This window comes from Diabrotica undecimpunctata, chromosome 8 (genome assembly GCF_040954645.1).
Source record: "Diabrotica undecimpunctata isolate CICGRU chromosome 8, icDiaUnde3, whole genome shotgun sequence".
Classification (NCBI taxonomy): Eukaryota; Metazoa; Arthropoda; class Insecta; order Coleoptera; family Chrysomelidae; genus Diabrotica; species Diabrotica undecimpunctata.
The window spans coordinates 10920437-10939688 of NC_092810.1; the positions used below are offsets into that span (position 1 = coordinate 10920437).

Consider the following 19252-nt stretch of genomic DNA (forward strand, 5'->3'; position numbering starts at 1 on the left):
GAGAAAATAAAAGTAGCGATAGTCGAGGGTGACGAAGTAGTCGCAAGTAAAATAAAAAGAAATCACAAAAACGAGTGGATGACGGAAGAGATACTTGATCTAATGGAGCAACGCAGATAGTACAAAATACATCAGAATCAACAGGAATATAAGAAAATCCAACGTACGATAAGGGCAAGAATTAAAAACGCAAAGGAAAGCTGGATGAAAGAAGATTGTGAAGAATTAAAATCACTACAAGGAAAGGGAGACAGCTTTGGACTACATAAGAAGGTCAAAGAAATTTAGAGTATATACAAGAAATACCATGAGACTCTCCTGAAGAATGATCAAGGAAACTACGTTCATACTCAGGAAGAACTAGCTAAAATCTGGGCAAACTATGCTTCCTCCCTCTTTACGGATAATAGACCGAATCTGCCAACTACTAACTTACCCACGGAAAATTTATTCGGCCCTTCCATTATTCGCGCCGAGGTGGAGTACGCTATAAAAGTAGCAAAACTAGGCAAGGCCCCTGGACCAAATGGAATTACATCGACATGCTGGTAACAATTTTCAATGCCGTATATAACACCGGCCACATTCCAACGTATTGTCTTTATTCAATCTTTATAGTGATCCCTAAATCACAAAGAGCGACAAAATGCAAAGACCACAGACTGATAAGTTTGATGAGTCATTTACTTAGGGTGTTTCTTCGCATCCTTCACACAAGAATGTTCAGAAAGCTGGAAGATCTAAGCGGTGAGACACACTTTGGTTTCAAGAGCGGACTGGGTACACGTGAAGCAGCTTTCTGCTTTAATACGCTTGTACAAAACTGCATGGATCAACGAAAGGATACATTCATAACATTCCTCGATTATGAAAAAGCGTTTGACGTCGTCAAACATGAAGCAATGATAAAAATGCTACACAACGCTAACATTGACGAGAAAGACATAAGAGTTATCCAGAATCTCTATTGGAAACAAAAAGCACGAGTGAGACTGAACAAATCAACAAACACACACGAATTTGAAATTTTAAGAGGGGTGCGACAGGGGTGTATTTTGTCTCCTATGAAAGAAAAGCGGGAATGGAAATATTTAAATAATAAATCTCATACTGGACTCACAACACAAACAAAAATCATTGTCCAATGACTAGAATCGCTGGGAATAAAATATTAGAAAACGATAACGTCGAGGAAAGCTGGGAAAATCTCAAAAATAACATATTAACGCAGAAACAGAATCACTTGGAGAGAGGAAAGTAACGAACACTAACATATCACACAAGAAAACATAATGGTTTAGAGAGGAAATGAAGACAAAATGTGAAGAAAATAAGAACGCCCTTTTACCATACAGAACACAACAAATACAACAGGCATACATCCACTATAAACGAAGCAGAAATGAAACGATAATTGTTAACAAAGTTAGATGTATATCAACCAGTAGAGCAAGCCGGTTTTAGAAAAGGATTCAGCACATGTGACCATCTTCATACACCAAAAGTTCTAATAGAAAAAGTTAACGAATACAAATTACCAATCTGCAGATGGTCAGCAGCAACCCCTAGTGGGAGTCTTAGGTTGCCATGGAGTTACCTGAGAAATATTCAAACATCACAACATAATTTTAAATAAAATGTAAGACATATTAAATTTTGTACCATCTTAAGGGTTTTTACCCAGGTATTTAGTGGCTTAACACATATGCACTGATTAACGAAACACTGATGATGAGCTTTGTAGTCCGAAAACTTTGGTGATTTATGGTTTACAGCCAACTACAGAAATTTCATTTTCCTAGTTGATTTTTTAAAAAGACATCGAAGAAATGACGAAGTAAACCAGTCCCAACTTTGTTTAAATCCTAGATTTAAAGCGCAAACCCGTAAACTGGTGATCTACGCCCATAAATAACTAGATTATGTCAAATTTATTATTTTATGTCATCCTGACGCATAAGTAGAATGTCTTAAATATTTTAAATTCTAAAATGGAAGGGTAATGTTATACAAATTTTTACGTTAGTCAAAATTTACTAAAATGTATCAATTTCTCTCTAACAGAATGTGCAAAGTATTGGAAAACCGTTCTCAACAAGATGAGGAACGCATGGACCAACTCACCAACCAATTGAAAGAAGCCCGTCTCTTGGCTGAAGACGCTGACAACAAATCTGATGAAGTATCCCGTAAACTGGCCTTCGTTGAAGACGAACTCGAAGTAGCTGAAGACCGTGTTAAGGTAAGACCAGTACCAGACCAGGTTTCTATTAAGACCACCCTTTTTAATAGAAAAAGCGTTTGTTTAATCTTTGGTATTCCCTAGGGTCACAACAGCGTTTATTAGCTTGCAAATTGCTTCTTCACTCTATTGGTCTAGAGATATTCTTACCCTTTTCCTAATGAATCCCTTTTAAATAAGTCTGTTAGGTATTATATCCATGAATATACAGCCCACATTTCGAAGGCACCTACTTTTCTTCGGTTGCGATCTTTAGCGACCTCTATCTGACTAGAATCTGGATTGTGATTCACGGTTCTCTCAGTATCGTGTAACAGTTTTTTGCAGTATGGTCACCAGACTTAACCAATATTGTTGACACCTGTTATTGTTTCTCCGTCATTAATTACAATTTGTTTGTGGTTTGAATTCTCTTAAATAAGAAATACTTAACTTTGTTATAAAGTTCAGCGGTCTATTGTGGTTTACATGTTCTTCAAGTTCGTCGCAAACTCGTTTAATATTTCTATTTTTGTCTTCCTTTCACTCCTTCTCCCTCTTCCTTTTTGTATGTAGGCTTTAAAGTATGTTTCTTCATCAATATTAGCCTCTTAAATTGTTTAAATTATTGCACCATATTTTTCTGGTCTGTCAATACTTCTTCGTCCATTTGGTGACCTATCTAGTGCTATTCGTACTATCATATTCTCTGTCATTCTACTAATGTTTTCGGTCCACTCCTGTTTCAGTTTTGTCACCCATCCATTTATGTCCTCTATATTGCTCTTCTTATGTTTTCGCTTCTCTCTCTATCCAACAGACTCCATACATACTGCTTGTATTATTTCGTCCATTATTATAGCTATTAAAGAGAAGTGGGCCTAATGAGTCCTTTCCTTTCACTCCTTTGTATTTATTTGTCTAGAATTTTCTGTACTAAAATATATGAATTTACTGTAATAGGGTGGAGATGCCAAGATCATGGAACTCGAAGAAGAATTGAAAGTCGTAGGTAACTCTCTCAAATCTCTCGAAGTATCCGAAGAAAAGGCCAACCAGAGGGTAGAAGAATTCAAGAAACAACTTAAGAGCCTTACCGTCAAACTAAAGGAAGCTGAAGCACGTGCCGAATTCGCAGAAAAGACCGTCAAGAAATTGCAGAAGGAAGTTGACAGACTTGAAGGTAACGAGGGTTTTTTTATTCGCTATTCGTATTTTAATAGCTTTAGCAAATTTCAGGCGATAATTAAATATGAACTTTATTTTAAGATATTTTTTGCATTTTATATATAAGGAAATAACAGGAATATTTATCGTCAATGCTAATATAATAAAACTTTTTTAAAATTAATTATTTTTAGATATAAAAAAAAATAGAAAATATTAATGATATAAACAATCTATGAAACGACTATAAGAATTTACTGTTGGATGCAGCTAAAGAGGTATGTGGAACAAGTCAAAAATGTTTCTCAAAGAAATAGCCTGTTGGTCCAAAAAACTAAGAATACAGGTAAAAGTTAAGAAAAAAGCATGGAAATAAAGTCTAAAAGATAAAACAAATGAGAATTACAATAACTATAAAAATGAAAGAAAAAAGGTAAAAATATTAGTAACAGCTATTATCGTCCAATATCACTACTATCACAACTTTATAAAACATTCACAAAAATAATTACAAATAGATTGACAACAAAGTTCGATGTATATCAACCAGTAGAGCAAGCCGGATTTAGAAAAGGGTTCAGTACATGTGACCATCTTCACACACTAAAGGCCCTAATAGAAAAAGTTAACGAATACAATTTACCAATCTGTTTATCATTTATGGACTACGAGAAAGCTTTTGAAAGCATAGAATTATGGGCTATTGAAGAAGCACTGGTCAACAGCAGAATAGATTCTAGATATAGGATATTAATACATAATAATATATATCAACACGCTGAAATGGTAGTCACGATGGATAACGGAATGAAAACGAGGTCAATAAAAATCAACCGAGGAGTAAGACAGGGAGACACCATATCTCCAAAACTATTTACTGCCGCACTTGACATCTTTAAATCACTAAATTGGGAAACGAAGGGACTATCGATGAACGGAAAGTATTTAAACCATCTAAGATATGCAGATGACGTAGTACTAATAGCCGACAGCTGGAAAGAACTAAAGACGATGATCGATGAGCTTCATACGGAATCCATAAAAAAAGGACTGAAAATGAATCTGAGTAAAACTAAGCTAATGTCGAATAAAGATGATCAACCGACGATAACCATCCAAGGAACAAAAGTGAAACATGTAGAAGAATACATATATCTGGGTCAGAATATCAAGATAAACAAAGAAAACCAAACTACCGAAATAAGCAGACGAGTAAAAATGGGATGGGCTGCATTTGGAAAACTCTCATACATACTGAAAGACAAAAAGATACCCCAAAACCTTCGAACCAAAGTGTTCGATTCTTGTATCCTTCCCGTTCTCACTTACGGAGCTCAAACCTGGACATTCACAAAAAAGAACATGGACAAAATTCGAAAAACTCAGCGAGCCATGGAACGACAGATGCTTGGTATCTCACTAATAGATCGGCAAACGAACGAAGCAATCCGGAACAAAACAAAAATAAAGGACGCTGCGAAACAAGCAGCTAAATTAAAATGGAAATGGGCTGGACACAACGAACGTCTCGAAGATGGTAGATGGAACAGAGAAGTCGGAAACTGGCGACCGTACGATGCGAAGAGACCAAGAGGAAGACCTCAAATGCGCTGGAGCGACGATATCAAAAGAGTCGCAGGACCAATGTGGAAACGCCTAGCACACAACAGGGATGAATGGCGAGAATTGGGAGAGGCCTTTATTCGACAATTCGGATAGAAAAAGGGCTATAAAAAAAATTAGTAACAGCTGCTAAGAGAGACAATTGAGAAAAATTCGTAGATAAAATGGAAGAAGAAAGCAAATTTTACCCAAACTATTCTACAGAGCTCTGAGGGCGTTAATGATATAGCAAAAACAAAAAATATACAGTAGTAAGGATGAAACAAATCGTAAAAATATGGAAAGAACACTTTGGAGAACTCTTAACAGATAAAGACCACGATGACATTAATGAAGAATAAAATAATATATTGGAAGATAACACAGAAAATTTAATAAACAAGGAAGAACTAGAAGAAGCAATAAAAACGATAACAAATGGAAAGCAACAGGGAATAAGCTGCAAAATATTGCAACAACAATACCGTAATTATATAATTACGGTAATTATATAATACCGTAATTATATAATTATTAATTATATACAGACGAATGTTGAGGATTCCATGGGTACAAAGAGTTACTAATGTTGAGGTACTTCGTCGCATGTGTAAACAAAAAGAATTACTAAGAATAATCAAAGAGAGGAAAATGCAATACTTGGGTCATGTGCTTAGAGGCGAAAGATACGGATTACTTCAAGTTATACTGGAAGGAAAAGTACAGGGCAAAAGATCAGTAGGAAGACGCCAGAACTCGTGGCTGAAAGACCTGAGGAGATGGTTCGACCGCTCATCCGCAGAGAGCTTTCGCGCAGCAGTTTCCAAAACTACAATTGCCATTTGGATCGCCAACCTTCGAAAGGAGACGGCGCAATGAGAAGAAGAATACCGTAATTAGTAATAACACATTAGATACGTTTACAATAAATGGAGGTTTTAGACAGGGAGAAACACTAAGCCCAACACTATTTAAAATATTTATTGATGAAATTATTAAGAAATAACATAAGAGGAGGTAAAAGCGAGCTTTAAAAGTAAAAAACCAATCTCGGAAGAAGCATTTTCTGACTTAAAGGAGCTACCAAAATGGACAGCAAAAGAAACATACATATAAGGAACAAACTGAAAGTACAATTCACATTAGAGTTTATAAAACGGAGAAAGGTGAGTTGTTGGGGCCATTAATAGCCGGTGAAAGGTACCATACTAGTCAGAATAGTGTGGGAAGCAAAACAATTGACAAACAAAAACAAAGGAAGATGAAGACAGGTCAGTAAAAAACAGTAAACAACAATTTTCTCACGTAGATGAAAGAATATGTAATTTTGTTACAAAAATTTATAATCTGCGAACAATTATACTTCTTATAATTACAGAAATTCAATTCTAACCTTTATACTCACTACGCTATCGTAATTCTGCTTTTGCAAACAGGTCAGCTCGTATTATTATTATTAGGCACAATTATAGGGGTATTTTTTCTTGTAAGCAATTTTAGTATACTGTAAAATTTTAACAGCTTGTTGAAGTGACACTTAATTTATTTTAGTAACTGATTTCAAGTAAACAACATCAAAGAACATACATTAATGTTACGAATATGTTTGTGATCGAAATATATAATGTTTTTCGCCAGAAACATAAAATACTTTATTATTTGATCTTCCTAAAGTTTTTTTAGACTTTTTAGTTTTTTAAAGAGTAATTATTCTTTTTATTGTTTGATAGATCTGTTTTCAATTCTGCTAGAATATATATTTAAGAAACTTGAGTAAGAGGTTATTCATCACCTCTCCATTTATTACAATCTCGTCTTCTACATTCTTCTTCTTCTTCCTACTTTATAAATAGGCAAAATGCCTGTTTTACTTCGGTTTTTAGCCTCAATTGACGTTGTCTGACCATCTTTTCCTCGGTCGTCCCAATGATCTTCTTCCATTTGGCGATTTGTCTCTTGCTATTCGTACTTCGTACTCGTCTTCTACATGTACTTCTTTATTCACAAAAAAAATGCCAACAGAATTGTGCCAATAAACCAAATCTCAACAAGAGTGGTCTACTTACACATCAAAATAAGCGCAAGATATACCCTAAAGATCGTTCAAGTGTACGCCCCTACTACGATCAAATATCATGTCCAATCAAGGAAAATCGTGAGAAAGACTCTCTCTCCTCTGAAATAATATTGGGAAATTTTGGAAGCGAAGGCAGAAATAACAGAGACAGACAATTGTTAACTTTCCTTTTGGAAAACAATCTCTATTAAATGAACAGCTTTAAAAAAAACCACAGAAGATGGACATGAGAAAGCCCTGATGGAAACACAAGGAACGAAATCGACTATTTTGTCACCTAAAATTTTTAATACTGTGAAAAAAGATGGAGAATATCTAAACAACTTATGCTTCACCGATGATATAGTCATAATAGCTGAGGATCTATGGCAACAGATATGGTACAGGAACTCGTTGTGGCTACAGAAAATGTAGGTTTATATGCAAACATCTCGAAAACAAAAACAATGACAAATTTGGTACCCAACCAGAACATCAGTATTGGTGGGCAAGAAGTAGAACTCTTAGACAAGATAATTATAAGCAGACCCATGAACTGAAGGGAAGAATCTTGGCTGGGCAGCATATAAAGAGAAAAGTATTTGATCAATGTGTCCTCCCAGTGTTGACATACGGAGCAGAAACATTTCCTTTAACAAAAGTCTTGGCTACCAAATTGCGTGTCACAGAGAAGAATGGAGCGAGAATAACACTGCTAGACAAAGTAAAAAACGAAAACCAAGGTGACTGACGTCATCGAGATAAAATCGAGATGTGTAGGACACATAGGTAGAATGACGGATGGGCGATGGACATTGAAGTCCTCTGATGTTTCATTCTTGTCTTGAACAGTAGCCTTTTGATGTAGGTATAACTTTGATATTATCTCTGTATCTTTCCTCGACTATTATAAGATTGAGATGAGTTTACTATGCTTGACTATATCGAACCTATTTGGTTCTTGTATCGTCCTCCAGGATATAAGCAATATGTTATGCTATGTAGACGATGCAGTGACAGAAGTGGACCATGAATGCAATCTACAAAGCAATCATTCAATATAGTGATATCCGCCTAAAACACAATGCATGGCAACATCAAAGATACCTCTGAGATGTCAGTAAGTAGAATAGCTGGAAAGATACCTCAAGGAAATCATAACATAGTGGAAGGCCCAAAGTATTAATACATGGATATTTAAAAGAAAAAAGAGTGGAACGAACGTGTTAATAGAATGGAACTATGGAGGGTAGCGAGAATCGCTCGTGATATTTCGTGAAAATCGAACAAATCGCGTAAAGTAGAGATGTCCTGTCAATAAGACAACCCACATAAAAATGAATCTTTTTTCCTGTTCAGGAAGTTACCATTTACTCCAAAAAACACATGGTCAAAACTTTCTAGTAACGGTTTCGAATTTACCACACAGGGTTTTAAAGGGTGAACCTTTCAATAGTCCTTACTCTGGAAAAAATATGTTACGCTAGTTACACTGTAAAAAAAAAAAGATTTCAAAGCGGCATGGGACACTCAGTAGCGTATTATATTAGGGAATTTGATTTATATAAAAAAAAATAAAAATAAAAAATTTAAAACCGTTAAAAGTTTGTTATTTTTGCTAAAAAAACTAATATATACGGCCAAAATTTATATATTTGTTTTTACTTTTACCTAATTCTCATAGCCAGTTAATGTTATATTTGAAAAATAAAAATGTTCCTGTTATTTTTTTAATGCAATGTAAACTCTGACGATTAAATAGAAACAAAACAACGCTATTATTATAGTACAGTACAACTTCGTTTAACCGGACTATTCAGTAAATCGAAAATCCGGAAATATAATAAGGTTAATAAAACTACATGTGAAATGATAACTTACTATATTTACACCCTATATGATTTACGCGAGCATTAGTTTTTATTTACAAAAAAGTTATTGATCTTTCTTTGTTTTAATTTTTAACATCATTAGTTCAGCTAGCGTGGTGTCTTGCTGTTGCTCCAAATACGCCATGATGTTGTTCAGCTGTGACGTCGCGTCCGCGTGTGTCATCTGTGGCCGTACGCTGTTTCCCTCCGCCTCGCCATCACTATCGTCTGCTTTCTGAGCAGATGTACACCCTGCAGTTATTTCGTCATCTTTCATGACACCATAACCTCCCTCGTTGTTGTCTGATAACCAATCATTGACGTCGTCGATATCATCGGAACAAACATCAATTCTTGCAAACATGCCTAATAATTCCTCTGCATTAACAGTGGTTTCATCTGATTCACTTGTGTGCGAAATGCCAGCATTCATTATAAGGCATATGTTTGGCCACAATTTTTTCCAAGACTTTTACATGATCCCAAGCGTCTGCAAGCATTAACAAATCAATCAAGCTCTGTTCACCTTCTTCTTCAATAACTTTGCTTAAGAGTTCCCTGCGATAAACACGCTTGACAGTTTCCAAGACACCCTGATCCATGGGTTACAAAATTGCAGTCTTATTTGGGGGAAGAAATTTAACTTTAATATCCCCGTTTATGAGATCTTCTTCTGCAGGATGAGATGGTGCATTGTCGAGAAACAAACTCGCTTTTTCGGGCAGTTTGTTTTCTTTGAGGAATTTTTTCACTTCAGGGACGAAATTCTCAAAAACCCACTGTTTAAAAATAAAGCTGTACATCCACGCACTTTTTTTATTTTGATACACTACAGGCAGAGATGCACGATTTACATTTTTAAGTGCACGGGTATTTTTTGACTTCCCAATTATCACTAGTGGAAGTTTATGATTTCCAGAAGCATTGCTACAAGCCATAGCAGTTAACCGATCTTTGCTTTTTTTGTAACCCTTGGCTGACTCCTCAACTTTAGAACCCAAAATTTTGCTCGGTAAAACAGTCCTGTTTCGTCCTCATTGTAAATTTGGTCAGGTGACAGGTTCTCAAAAGAAATAATTTGTTGAAATTTGTCCTTACATCGTTTACCGCCTGCCTGATCACTGGAAAGGCTTTCGCCAGTGAAGGATAATTGTCGGATGCCATACCGATTTTTGAACCTCTCTAGCCATCCTTGGCTAGCTGTAAAATCTGTATCTGGATTTGGTAATTGTTTGTTTAAGTTTGCCGCTTTCTCAGACAAAATCGGCCCAGAAATAGGGACACCACTTTCTCGCTGAGCACTATACCACATAAATAATGCCTCGTCCAACAATTCATTTTTAGCCTTTTTGATAGTTCCTCTACCCTGTAAACTGTCTTTAGATATCATCTTGAAACAAATCTTCAATATTTTTCCGATTTTTTTCCAGTCCGACACAGTTGATGTCCCCACATTTTTTGTGCATCTACCAACGCATCTAACTTTTTATTCATTGTAACAAAGAATATAGACTCTTATAAGCGTCTATATTCTTTGATTGTAAGCACATTTCGTTTCCGTTCCGACACCACTTCAACGCACACACGCACACGATAACGCACGAATATCCGATCACAGTGTTACAAAATATACACCACACAGTACGATAGCAGAACGATGTCTTCCAGTGGCTAGTACCAGACTGACTGGCTGTCTTTGTGTCCGGGACTCGGATCGTCTGCCATCACTGTCATTGCCAATAGGCGAGGCCTTTGCCACGCCGCCTGGCCAGGGTGAGTGTCCGTCCGATCGCCGGGAGTGCGGCGGTCATTACTCCTCGACTTTCTCTTTACAGCGTGTCCCTAGACCGTCCGATCACTCAAGGCAACAAATTAGTGATCGGGAAATCGCATTACATACATACATACAATTATCAAAATTATTTTTTTTAGTTTTTCATTCCGGATAATCCGGACATCCGGATGAACGAGGTCCGGACTAACGAGGTTGTACTGTACTGATAATATTGTACATCGCTTTTCACAGCCATTTAACCGCTTTTTTGCTTTTCAGATTTTGTGCTAAGGGAAAAGAACAAATACTTTGGCATTATTACAGATATCGACAAAACCTTTGTCGAAATGTCTTCGCTTAGCCAAAAGAAATAATCTGCTACTAATCATAGCTTAAACTAACAAAAATTTTAATTAATTTAATTCGCTACACACCACTTTACTCAGACCTCAGAAGTTTTCGTACTTTTATGTAGTTTCTTCTCTATTGCAAGAAGAAAATGCAAAATAATCGTGAGTAATGCGGCTGGGCTCAAGATTAGGTTAGCTCAATTTCTTCTTCATATCAAATCAAAAATCTCTATTAATAGTGATAGTAAGAATATACAACTTAGCATATCGGTCTAATTTTCTGATAAGACTGGTCAATTTTTCTTTGTTTGTTAGAATACAATGGCACAAATAAACCATTATCCTGCACAAATATTTATTTATATGCAGTTCTTAATAATGAATGGATGTTTATGTTTGAACAAACTCTTACACTCTTTAACTATGAGAATTTTCTTCCGCCTATGTACCTTCTTCCTTCAATATTCCCTTTCCTTATGAGTCGTAGGAAATTGTATTTTTTTCCTTTATTAGTACCTCCTATGATTTCCGTATGATTTTGTTTGAATGCCATTGACAGCGTTCTTCTTGGATAACTGTATAAATATATAAAACTAGTCAATATTGCAGAAAACTCTAGGGTAAACTGAAAACAATAGTGTGTAGCGCGTTAAATGATAAAAAAATAGCTTTTAGTATAACAAAAACCTAGCAGCTATTTTTTTTTAAACTTGAAGGGTCTCTATGTCTTTGATTTTTTACTGGTCCTTGTAAATACCTATAAATTAGTCTGATAGTATTGTAAATTATAATTTTGTATGTTAATATGTTAAATGCTGAAAGATAATTCGATTATTATAAATTAAATGTTTGAATGCATTTCCTGCTGGTATAGTAATTTCTATAAAATCAAAGTATTATAAATTTTGGGTGTTACATACCATGTACCAGTTTGTGTTCACATAAAGATAGAGGAGATTGGAGGTTAATATTGGAAGCATTATTCAAGACGACCGAGAATACAATGAAATATTTTGTCGTGATATGAAGTGTGATTGAATTTTGGCTTTATTTCCTTTTTAGTCAACAATGAACTCCGATCTAAAAGTTTTCAGGAAAAAAATCTGCAGGAAAAAGTGGACATTAGAAGGATATATTTATTAATAAGTGGACTATATTGAAGCACTAAAAAGCTTCACACATCTAGGAGTTAAACTAAATACAGATGGAATAGAAATAACAAAAATTCCAAAATGAATAATAAACGGTAACAAAGCCTACTTCTAAGATTCAGCTCCAAAACCGTACACCGAAAATCGAGGATTGAGATCTCTCAACTTGAAATTATACCAATAGATGATAGTTGACAGGTGATAGATGATAGCAGAAGATTTTGAAAAAAAAATTCTAAGAAAGACTGTTATACTGACAAACAAAAAGGTGATATCTAGATCCAAATGGATCACGGCAGATGCCAAGAAGAGCCTTAGATAATATAAAACAGGTCTGTACACCAAAAGTAAAGCTGCGCAGAAGATGAGAGAATGATGGGGCAGTGGTCGAGCAAAATTTGTGTTCTCAGAACTTGGATGCAAGTGTGGCATGACCAAATGTCAGAAGAAGAATAGGTTTAAAAATTCAGATCATTGATCATATGCGTAGTTTTTTTATGAAACTAATGAAGACTACTGTGAAGATGTGCTTTTTTTTGAACTACTTACTTCAGTACCCTTTTTGCTTGTTCTATAAAATATTAAATATTAGAATTACTACAGCTAGTAAGGCTAGAAAAATGATATGCAGGACAAGATGGAACACAGTTTAAAAATTTATTGCACTTAATTTTTGATGAAAATAATTAAACTATTTCGAGCAAATTTAAACAATGGGTATAATGATTTAAGGGAGCACAAAGAAACTTTGAACAATAAAAGGACAATTGAGAATTATTAACAATAAACAGTTCTTTTTTTTGCTAGAAGTTACAGGATTCTCATCCTGTTCTCTCGCCATACTACAGTATATTGCTAAATAAGTACAGTTTCGAGAACTCTTGACTGAAGTCAACAATTCGCATTTTAATAAAAATCGTACCAGAAGAGAATAAAGCTAAAAATGCAATCCCAGCTTCAAATATAATAAAAATAAAAATGCCCAATTATTAAGAACATTTTTTACAATTTTTAGTTAAACAATTTATCCATTCCATAAGTAACATATTGTAAAAATAAAAGCTTATTAAAAATTCCGAATGAGACAAAAACTAACAAATTTTATTTACTAACATTAGCAGCTTTTCATCATTGCTTCAGCTTTTTGCAATTTAGGTACGTATGAAATATATATCATTTCTGTGTTTCTGTATTTGTGACCCACGTCGTTTACTATTTATGTCCAGATTGATCTTGTATTATCCTACCTGTTTATTTATAAAGATTATATCATTCAATCCGATTGAAGGACCCCCCTTCAATCGGATGGGGGCCTTCTTCAAGAGTCACAACCTCTCTCTTGATACAAAAGTAAGAATGATCGATCATTGTTTAAAGATCTTTTTGAAATTTCTCTGTTATTTACTGTATTTTAAGTGAATTATCCACAATTTTAATTGAAAATAATTAGTTAATATAAAATAAGTAGTTAATTCTCATTGAATATACGAAATAAGATCCTATTTTGTCCTTGTTTCATTAAACTTATAGTCTATGATGCAGATTTAGGTGCCTTCCTTCGTGTCTCTTTACGTTCATTAAAGAGTTGGTTTAAAGCATTTCCCATACGTGGTATACTGATTAACAAAAGACTAACAGGAGCTCCACGAACGGTTCCAACCCCTGAAAATGTGGGACACGTTCGACAAGCCCTCCTCCGCAGTCCGACTCGATCTGCTCGGCAACATACTGCTGAATTTTGCCTCAGTGATCGTTCGGTAAGACGTATTTTACATATGGAACTCCACTTTCACTCCTACAAATTGGCCATGGGCACAGCAAAATGAGAATCTCATTTGGTTCATGGATGATAAAGCTCACTTTTATCTTAATTGCATTGCAGCAGAATTGCGGTTATTGGAGCAATGAACATCCACGACAATTAATTGAAAAACCCCAAAAGAGTTTGGAGTGCTGTATCGCAAATTTTTATCATCAGCCCTTACTTCTTCGAAGACGGTAATGGTAATGCTGTTACCGTGAACTCTGAGCGCTATGTCGAAATGATCACCAAATTCTTTTCACTTGAATTACGACCACGATGTGTGTGGTTCCAACAGGATGGGCCACCGCTCACACATCCAGAGCAACGATTAACGTTATTCACCTTATTTACAGTTTTAATGTTTATTGGCCTTTGCAATCCCTAGATTTATGAATCTGCGATGATTTTCTATGGCGATACCTCAAGGCTCGTGTAATTCTGGAGGATTTGAAGAAGTCAATTAACATGGAAGTCGCCCAAGTTGAGAGAACGACATTGGAGAGAGTCTACGCCAATTTTCAAGAATATCTCCAGTCAAAAACGGTCACCACATCACTGATGTGATTTCCATACTTAATTGTGATAAATTTGTTTTTGAGTGAAAATTACCAATTTTGTAATTTTTTAAAAACTGTCCGTCCTTTGTGCCATACCCTGTATATACCAGTCTCAACCATTTTCAAAAACAACGGTTAGTTGCCTTCTACATCTATCTCTACTACAAACTTAATATATCGCAAAGTTTACATTTTATGTGTGTGTGAAAAGACATAATTGTAGCAAATCAGCTCTTGTTGTGTCTACCTCAACAAATAATTTGAGTCCACTCTTGTTTACTCCTAATGTAACTGTCCATAACAATACGCCCATATTTCAAATGCTTCTAATATATTCAAACTCTTAACTTTTAGCGTCCAACTCCATCTTGTCGCTTAGGTATATTAATATCTGGAATATTTTCACAATAATTAACAAACTGATGTTTGTAACCTTTATAAAGGTTTCCATGTCGATATTCTTAACTCTTCGTTAAGAATGCCTTCCTCCTGTCAGCCAACGCTTTCAGTCCTTCTATCGTGTCATTCTCCATTGCTAAGGTCTCGTCTTTCCTTGGTCTCGTCCACTTTATCCCTCCATGATTTAGGGGTTTGACTTTTTTTTCTTTACTATTGGACCAATCCGAAATCTTTAAAATCCACTTTGTAAGAACTGCTCTTCTCACGTATCCATACCAAAATAAATGTGTTTCTTTAACATGGCTTAGTATATCTTGTTCTACTGCTATTCCTCTTTTTATATCCTCATTCCTAATATGATTCTTGTTATTCTGAGCTTCTTCTCATGAATTGCATTTCGGTTGCTGTAATTTTGAACCTGTGTTGTTTGTTCATTACCCCATTATCTGCTTCGTAAGTCATTAAACCACGTACCAAGATATTCTATAATCTCTTCTTTGTATTTCTGGTAATCTGTCTATGTCATAGTACCCTTTTCATTTGTTTGATACATATTCTGTACTAGCCTGCTATTTATCTCTTGCTCAGGGGTTCCATTCTTTAAGATTATGAATTAGAAGTATTTGAATTGAATTTTTCAGTGCTATTAATTTCCCTATCTTTGTCCATTTTCAAGTTCCCCACTCGTTCTTGTTCTGTTAAGTGTTCGGTCTGTTCTGGGTTTGTCTCCAGTTCATTTTTTGTGTGTTACTTTTCTAATTTTCGGAGCATCTAAGATAGATCTTCTTCATCTTGAGCAGGCACCACTTTATCATCTGTAAAACTTACGGTATACAAGAAGTTGTCTCAGATTGGTATTCTTATACCTTCACATTTCCTTTTCCATGACTTAAGTATTTATTTTAAGAATATTTTGAACAGCGCCGGAGCTGTAGAGCATCCCTGTGGTCTTAAATTCATTCTAACATTTAAGAATCATTAATATTGTTTACAGTTTAAATCTATTGAAAAGTTGATCCTGGCATTTCTTTGTTAGGCTATCCCCACACTGTTTACTGTGCTGCAAATATGCCAGTTGGTCACGCCAAGATGATAGTCTAGCTAGATTGCCGATTGGCTGCTTGATTGTGTCAATTTTACTGACATGGTCATATTAAATATATAGCAGATATTCTAAGTCGTCTTCGTTTTGTGTTATGAGGAAGGCCCCATTCAGATATCAGATTACTGTAAGGAAGCTGTCGTGAGTGTTAGACTCTAAGTTTATTACTATGCTATAGAGGATTTGGTCCCTAATTATATTAAATAAGAAAGGAAATATTGTACTGTTCTCGCATGGGGTTCTTCCTTTTGTTTTACTGTTGTTATTGGTCTCTATGACCCATATTATTTTGCTATCAAAGGCAAAACAAAATATTTTGACCTTTACGCTCAATGATACACTACATTATGATTGTTGAACTGTTTGTTAACTGTATGTAATACTAACATATTTCTTCTCTGTTTCTAGACGAACTTGGAATCAACAAGGACAGGTACAAGTCCCTTGCCGACGAAATGGACTCCACCTTCGCCGAACTTGCTGGATACTAAGACAATCTCTTCGTCTTCGTTCGCCACGATTTATCATCTAGTCATCCTGGTGTGAAGAATAATCTACTAATTAATTTATATATTGTATTTCAGACATTGTGAAAAGATTCAGAAAGTGTCACAGTAATTTGTGAGCTTTGATGTGCCCTTTTATTCTAGTCTATTAAGCATCTAGGAAGCCGTTCAGTTGATTTAAATAAAAAATCTTGTATAATATTCAGTTGCTTTCGTTTTATTTATTGAATTAAATTATTGTTTACTATTTTTATTTGTAGTTTCTTTAGTTTTTATGTTTGTAGCGACCTTGGTGATGTAATATAGGGACGGTGTCCCTTAAAATTACCTAATAGAATTATTTAAAGATGACCAAAGAATCTACCAAGAAGTAGCATCTAACCGAGATACTGACCCACCGATTCTAATCTCAGAATTTCAATCTATACTCACAATCAATTTATTTTACCACCAACGACCACTTTCGCATACTATAATTTGCTATGCATCTTCAAGTCAACGGTACAACGTAAACTAAATGCTGAAAATATAATAACCCGTATTAGGGTGCTGCCTACTACAGAATATACAGCAATTATGCCAATATTATATGTGCAGGAGCGTTAAACAATAAATTAAAAATTAATATAGAACAGTCATAAGTCCGGCAACATTATATATGAAGATTTAGAACAGAAACTACTATGTAGGCTATAGAATCAATGATCAAAGACAACTGAAGGTGTCGATGAAGAACTAATAATGAAATAATGGAAATATATGATAAAACCGCTTAAAGAATAGAAATGACGGGACCGAGAAAAGAGGAAGATGCAGAAGAAAATAGCTGACAGCAGTGAAGAAAGATTTACAGAAGCTAAATGTTAGAAATTGCAACGTTAGAGCACAAATAAAAGGAAACAAAAGAAAATCTCTAACCAAAAACTAGGCCTGTAATGGCTGTAGCATTATAAATTTTGAAACTAATCCGGTATAATATAAAATGATTTTTATCTTCTTTATTTATTTTTTATGTGTAAAAAAATGATAATATTTTCATTTTTATAGACTGCAATTATTTACTATTTACTAAACGATGTAGAATTTAGTCCACGTGTATAATAACCACTTACATTATTACAAAAATATAATATCGGGTAACTGTATTGATTTACCCCTATTTTTTATTTACCAATCATATTTATTCAACTCGCATTGAAGACATTGTTAGGCATTAATCTTTGATTAAGTTAATACAATGGATTTTTACTTTATCATAACCTTGGACAGGGTATCATTAAGGATCTCACAAGTAAAGGAAAATAAATAAAGGTTTTCCATGCTAGGTTTTCAATTAACTGTTCATTACTTTAAAAATGGAAAACATATGGTTTCTCTGTAATTTTCGTTGGCCGTTTTCTATAAGGTATAATAAATTCTTACCGATTTAAAACCCTTTTTAAATTATTATATACCTAAATATACAGCTGTTTGTAAAGTGAGTAGATGATTCAGTTATGAGAATTAATTTTTTAAATATCCTCTTCATGTTATTTTTGACTTAGCTGATGATAAAGTATTTTCCATCTAAGAAGACCGCTTTGTAATTAAATGCTGGAACTTTATTACTAGCGGACCAGATAAGCGGCAATATATTTTACACTATCTTTATGAATAACATTTTACTGCTCTGTTGTTTCAATCAGCACTGCTCAACAAGTTGTCGTTTATTGGTTTTAATATTAAATTGCAATAGTACGAGTACAAAATATTTATTTAAACAGTGAATTTATTACATTTTAATTTTTTTTTAATTTCTTTTGACGTATCGTATAATGTAGGTTTACCCAATAATCAAAGTTATCCCTTTACAAGAACATATTATTTGAAAAATAAGGAGTACCATCTATCATAATAATTGTAATCTCCTTTATACACACTTTAAAAATTTGTTTGGTAATGTATTTTTTAAATCCACACAATCATTGAAAAATGATTCATGCTATTTAAAAATATCTTTCTGTTAACGACACTGTTATCGAAAAAGTAGATCAAATTCAAACTTGTCATCATATTACACTTCTGTTTATGGTAAAAAATGAATTGATGGTCGTGGGTTGTATTGTTGTTATTTAATAATTTAGCAAAATACATAATCAGCAAAAATCTTATTTAAAACATGTGAACGATTTTTGTCATCACAATCAATGCAGTGTTTATGCTTGTTTAGCATTGGCTGTTAAATAATTTGTGTTCGACTGTTTCGTCTGTTGTACAACCCTCTTCCTTATTTGGGTGTAGTAGTTGTAAATAAGTACCTATTTTTTTATAGTAGTGTACTGAAGCGGTACTTTAAAGTAAAATGAGTAATTTGGAAGAAAATAAAATACAGTCGAAACGTAGAGTGTTATCTCTAGAAGAACGGCGTTTAGTTCTGAAAGTCGAAAGTTATTTCAATTTGAAAAAAAAAATAATATGGGTCCATTGACATCTGTTATGGCAGTTCAGAGACGCACATGTGATGCTTGCGGTATCTCAGAGAGCACATTCTGAGGAATTAATAACATGAGTGAGGATGCAATAAATAAAGTAAGCAAGAGAAATCGTTGACTATTAAAAACTTTAGATTTGCAACAGTCAATTAGACTTGCAATTAAAAATATTATATATAATATGTATAAAGCCAAAGAACATGTAATAATTAGTGCTGTGT

At 34.4% G+C, this 19252-nt stretch overlaps 1 protein-coding gene across 2 annotated transcripts in view; it reads left to right on the plus strand.

The window, feature by feature from the left end:
* Positions 1–16813, plus strand: part of Tm2 (tropomyosin 2) — a 43423-nt gene extending 26610 nt beyond the window's left edge. Inside the window, exons 4-7 of one of the 2 annotated variants that reach the window (XR_011951583.1) lie at positions 2065–2242; positions 3185–3404; positions 10971–13347; positions 16463–16813. Coding sequence is in view for 1 of the 2 variants with exons in the window: in XM_072539684.1 (XP_072395785.1) it covers positions 2065–2242; positions 3185–3404; positions 16463–16545 (481 nt within the window). In the remaining variant the exon portion in view is untranslated. The remainder of the gene's footprint in view (positions 1–2064; positions 2243–3184; positions 3405–10970; positions 13348–16462) is intronic. The other variant, XM_072539684.1, reaches the window with a different exon arrangement.
* The last annotated feature ends 2439 nt before the right edge of the window (positions 16814–19252 follow it).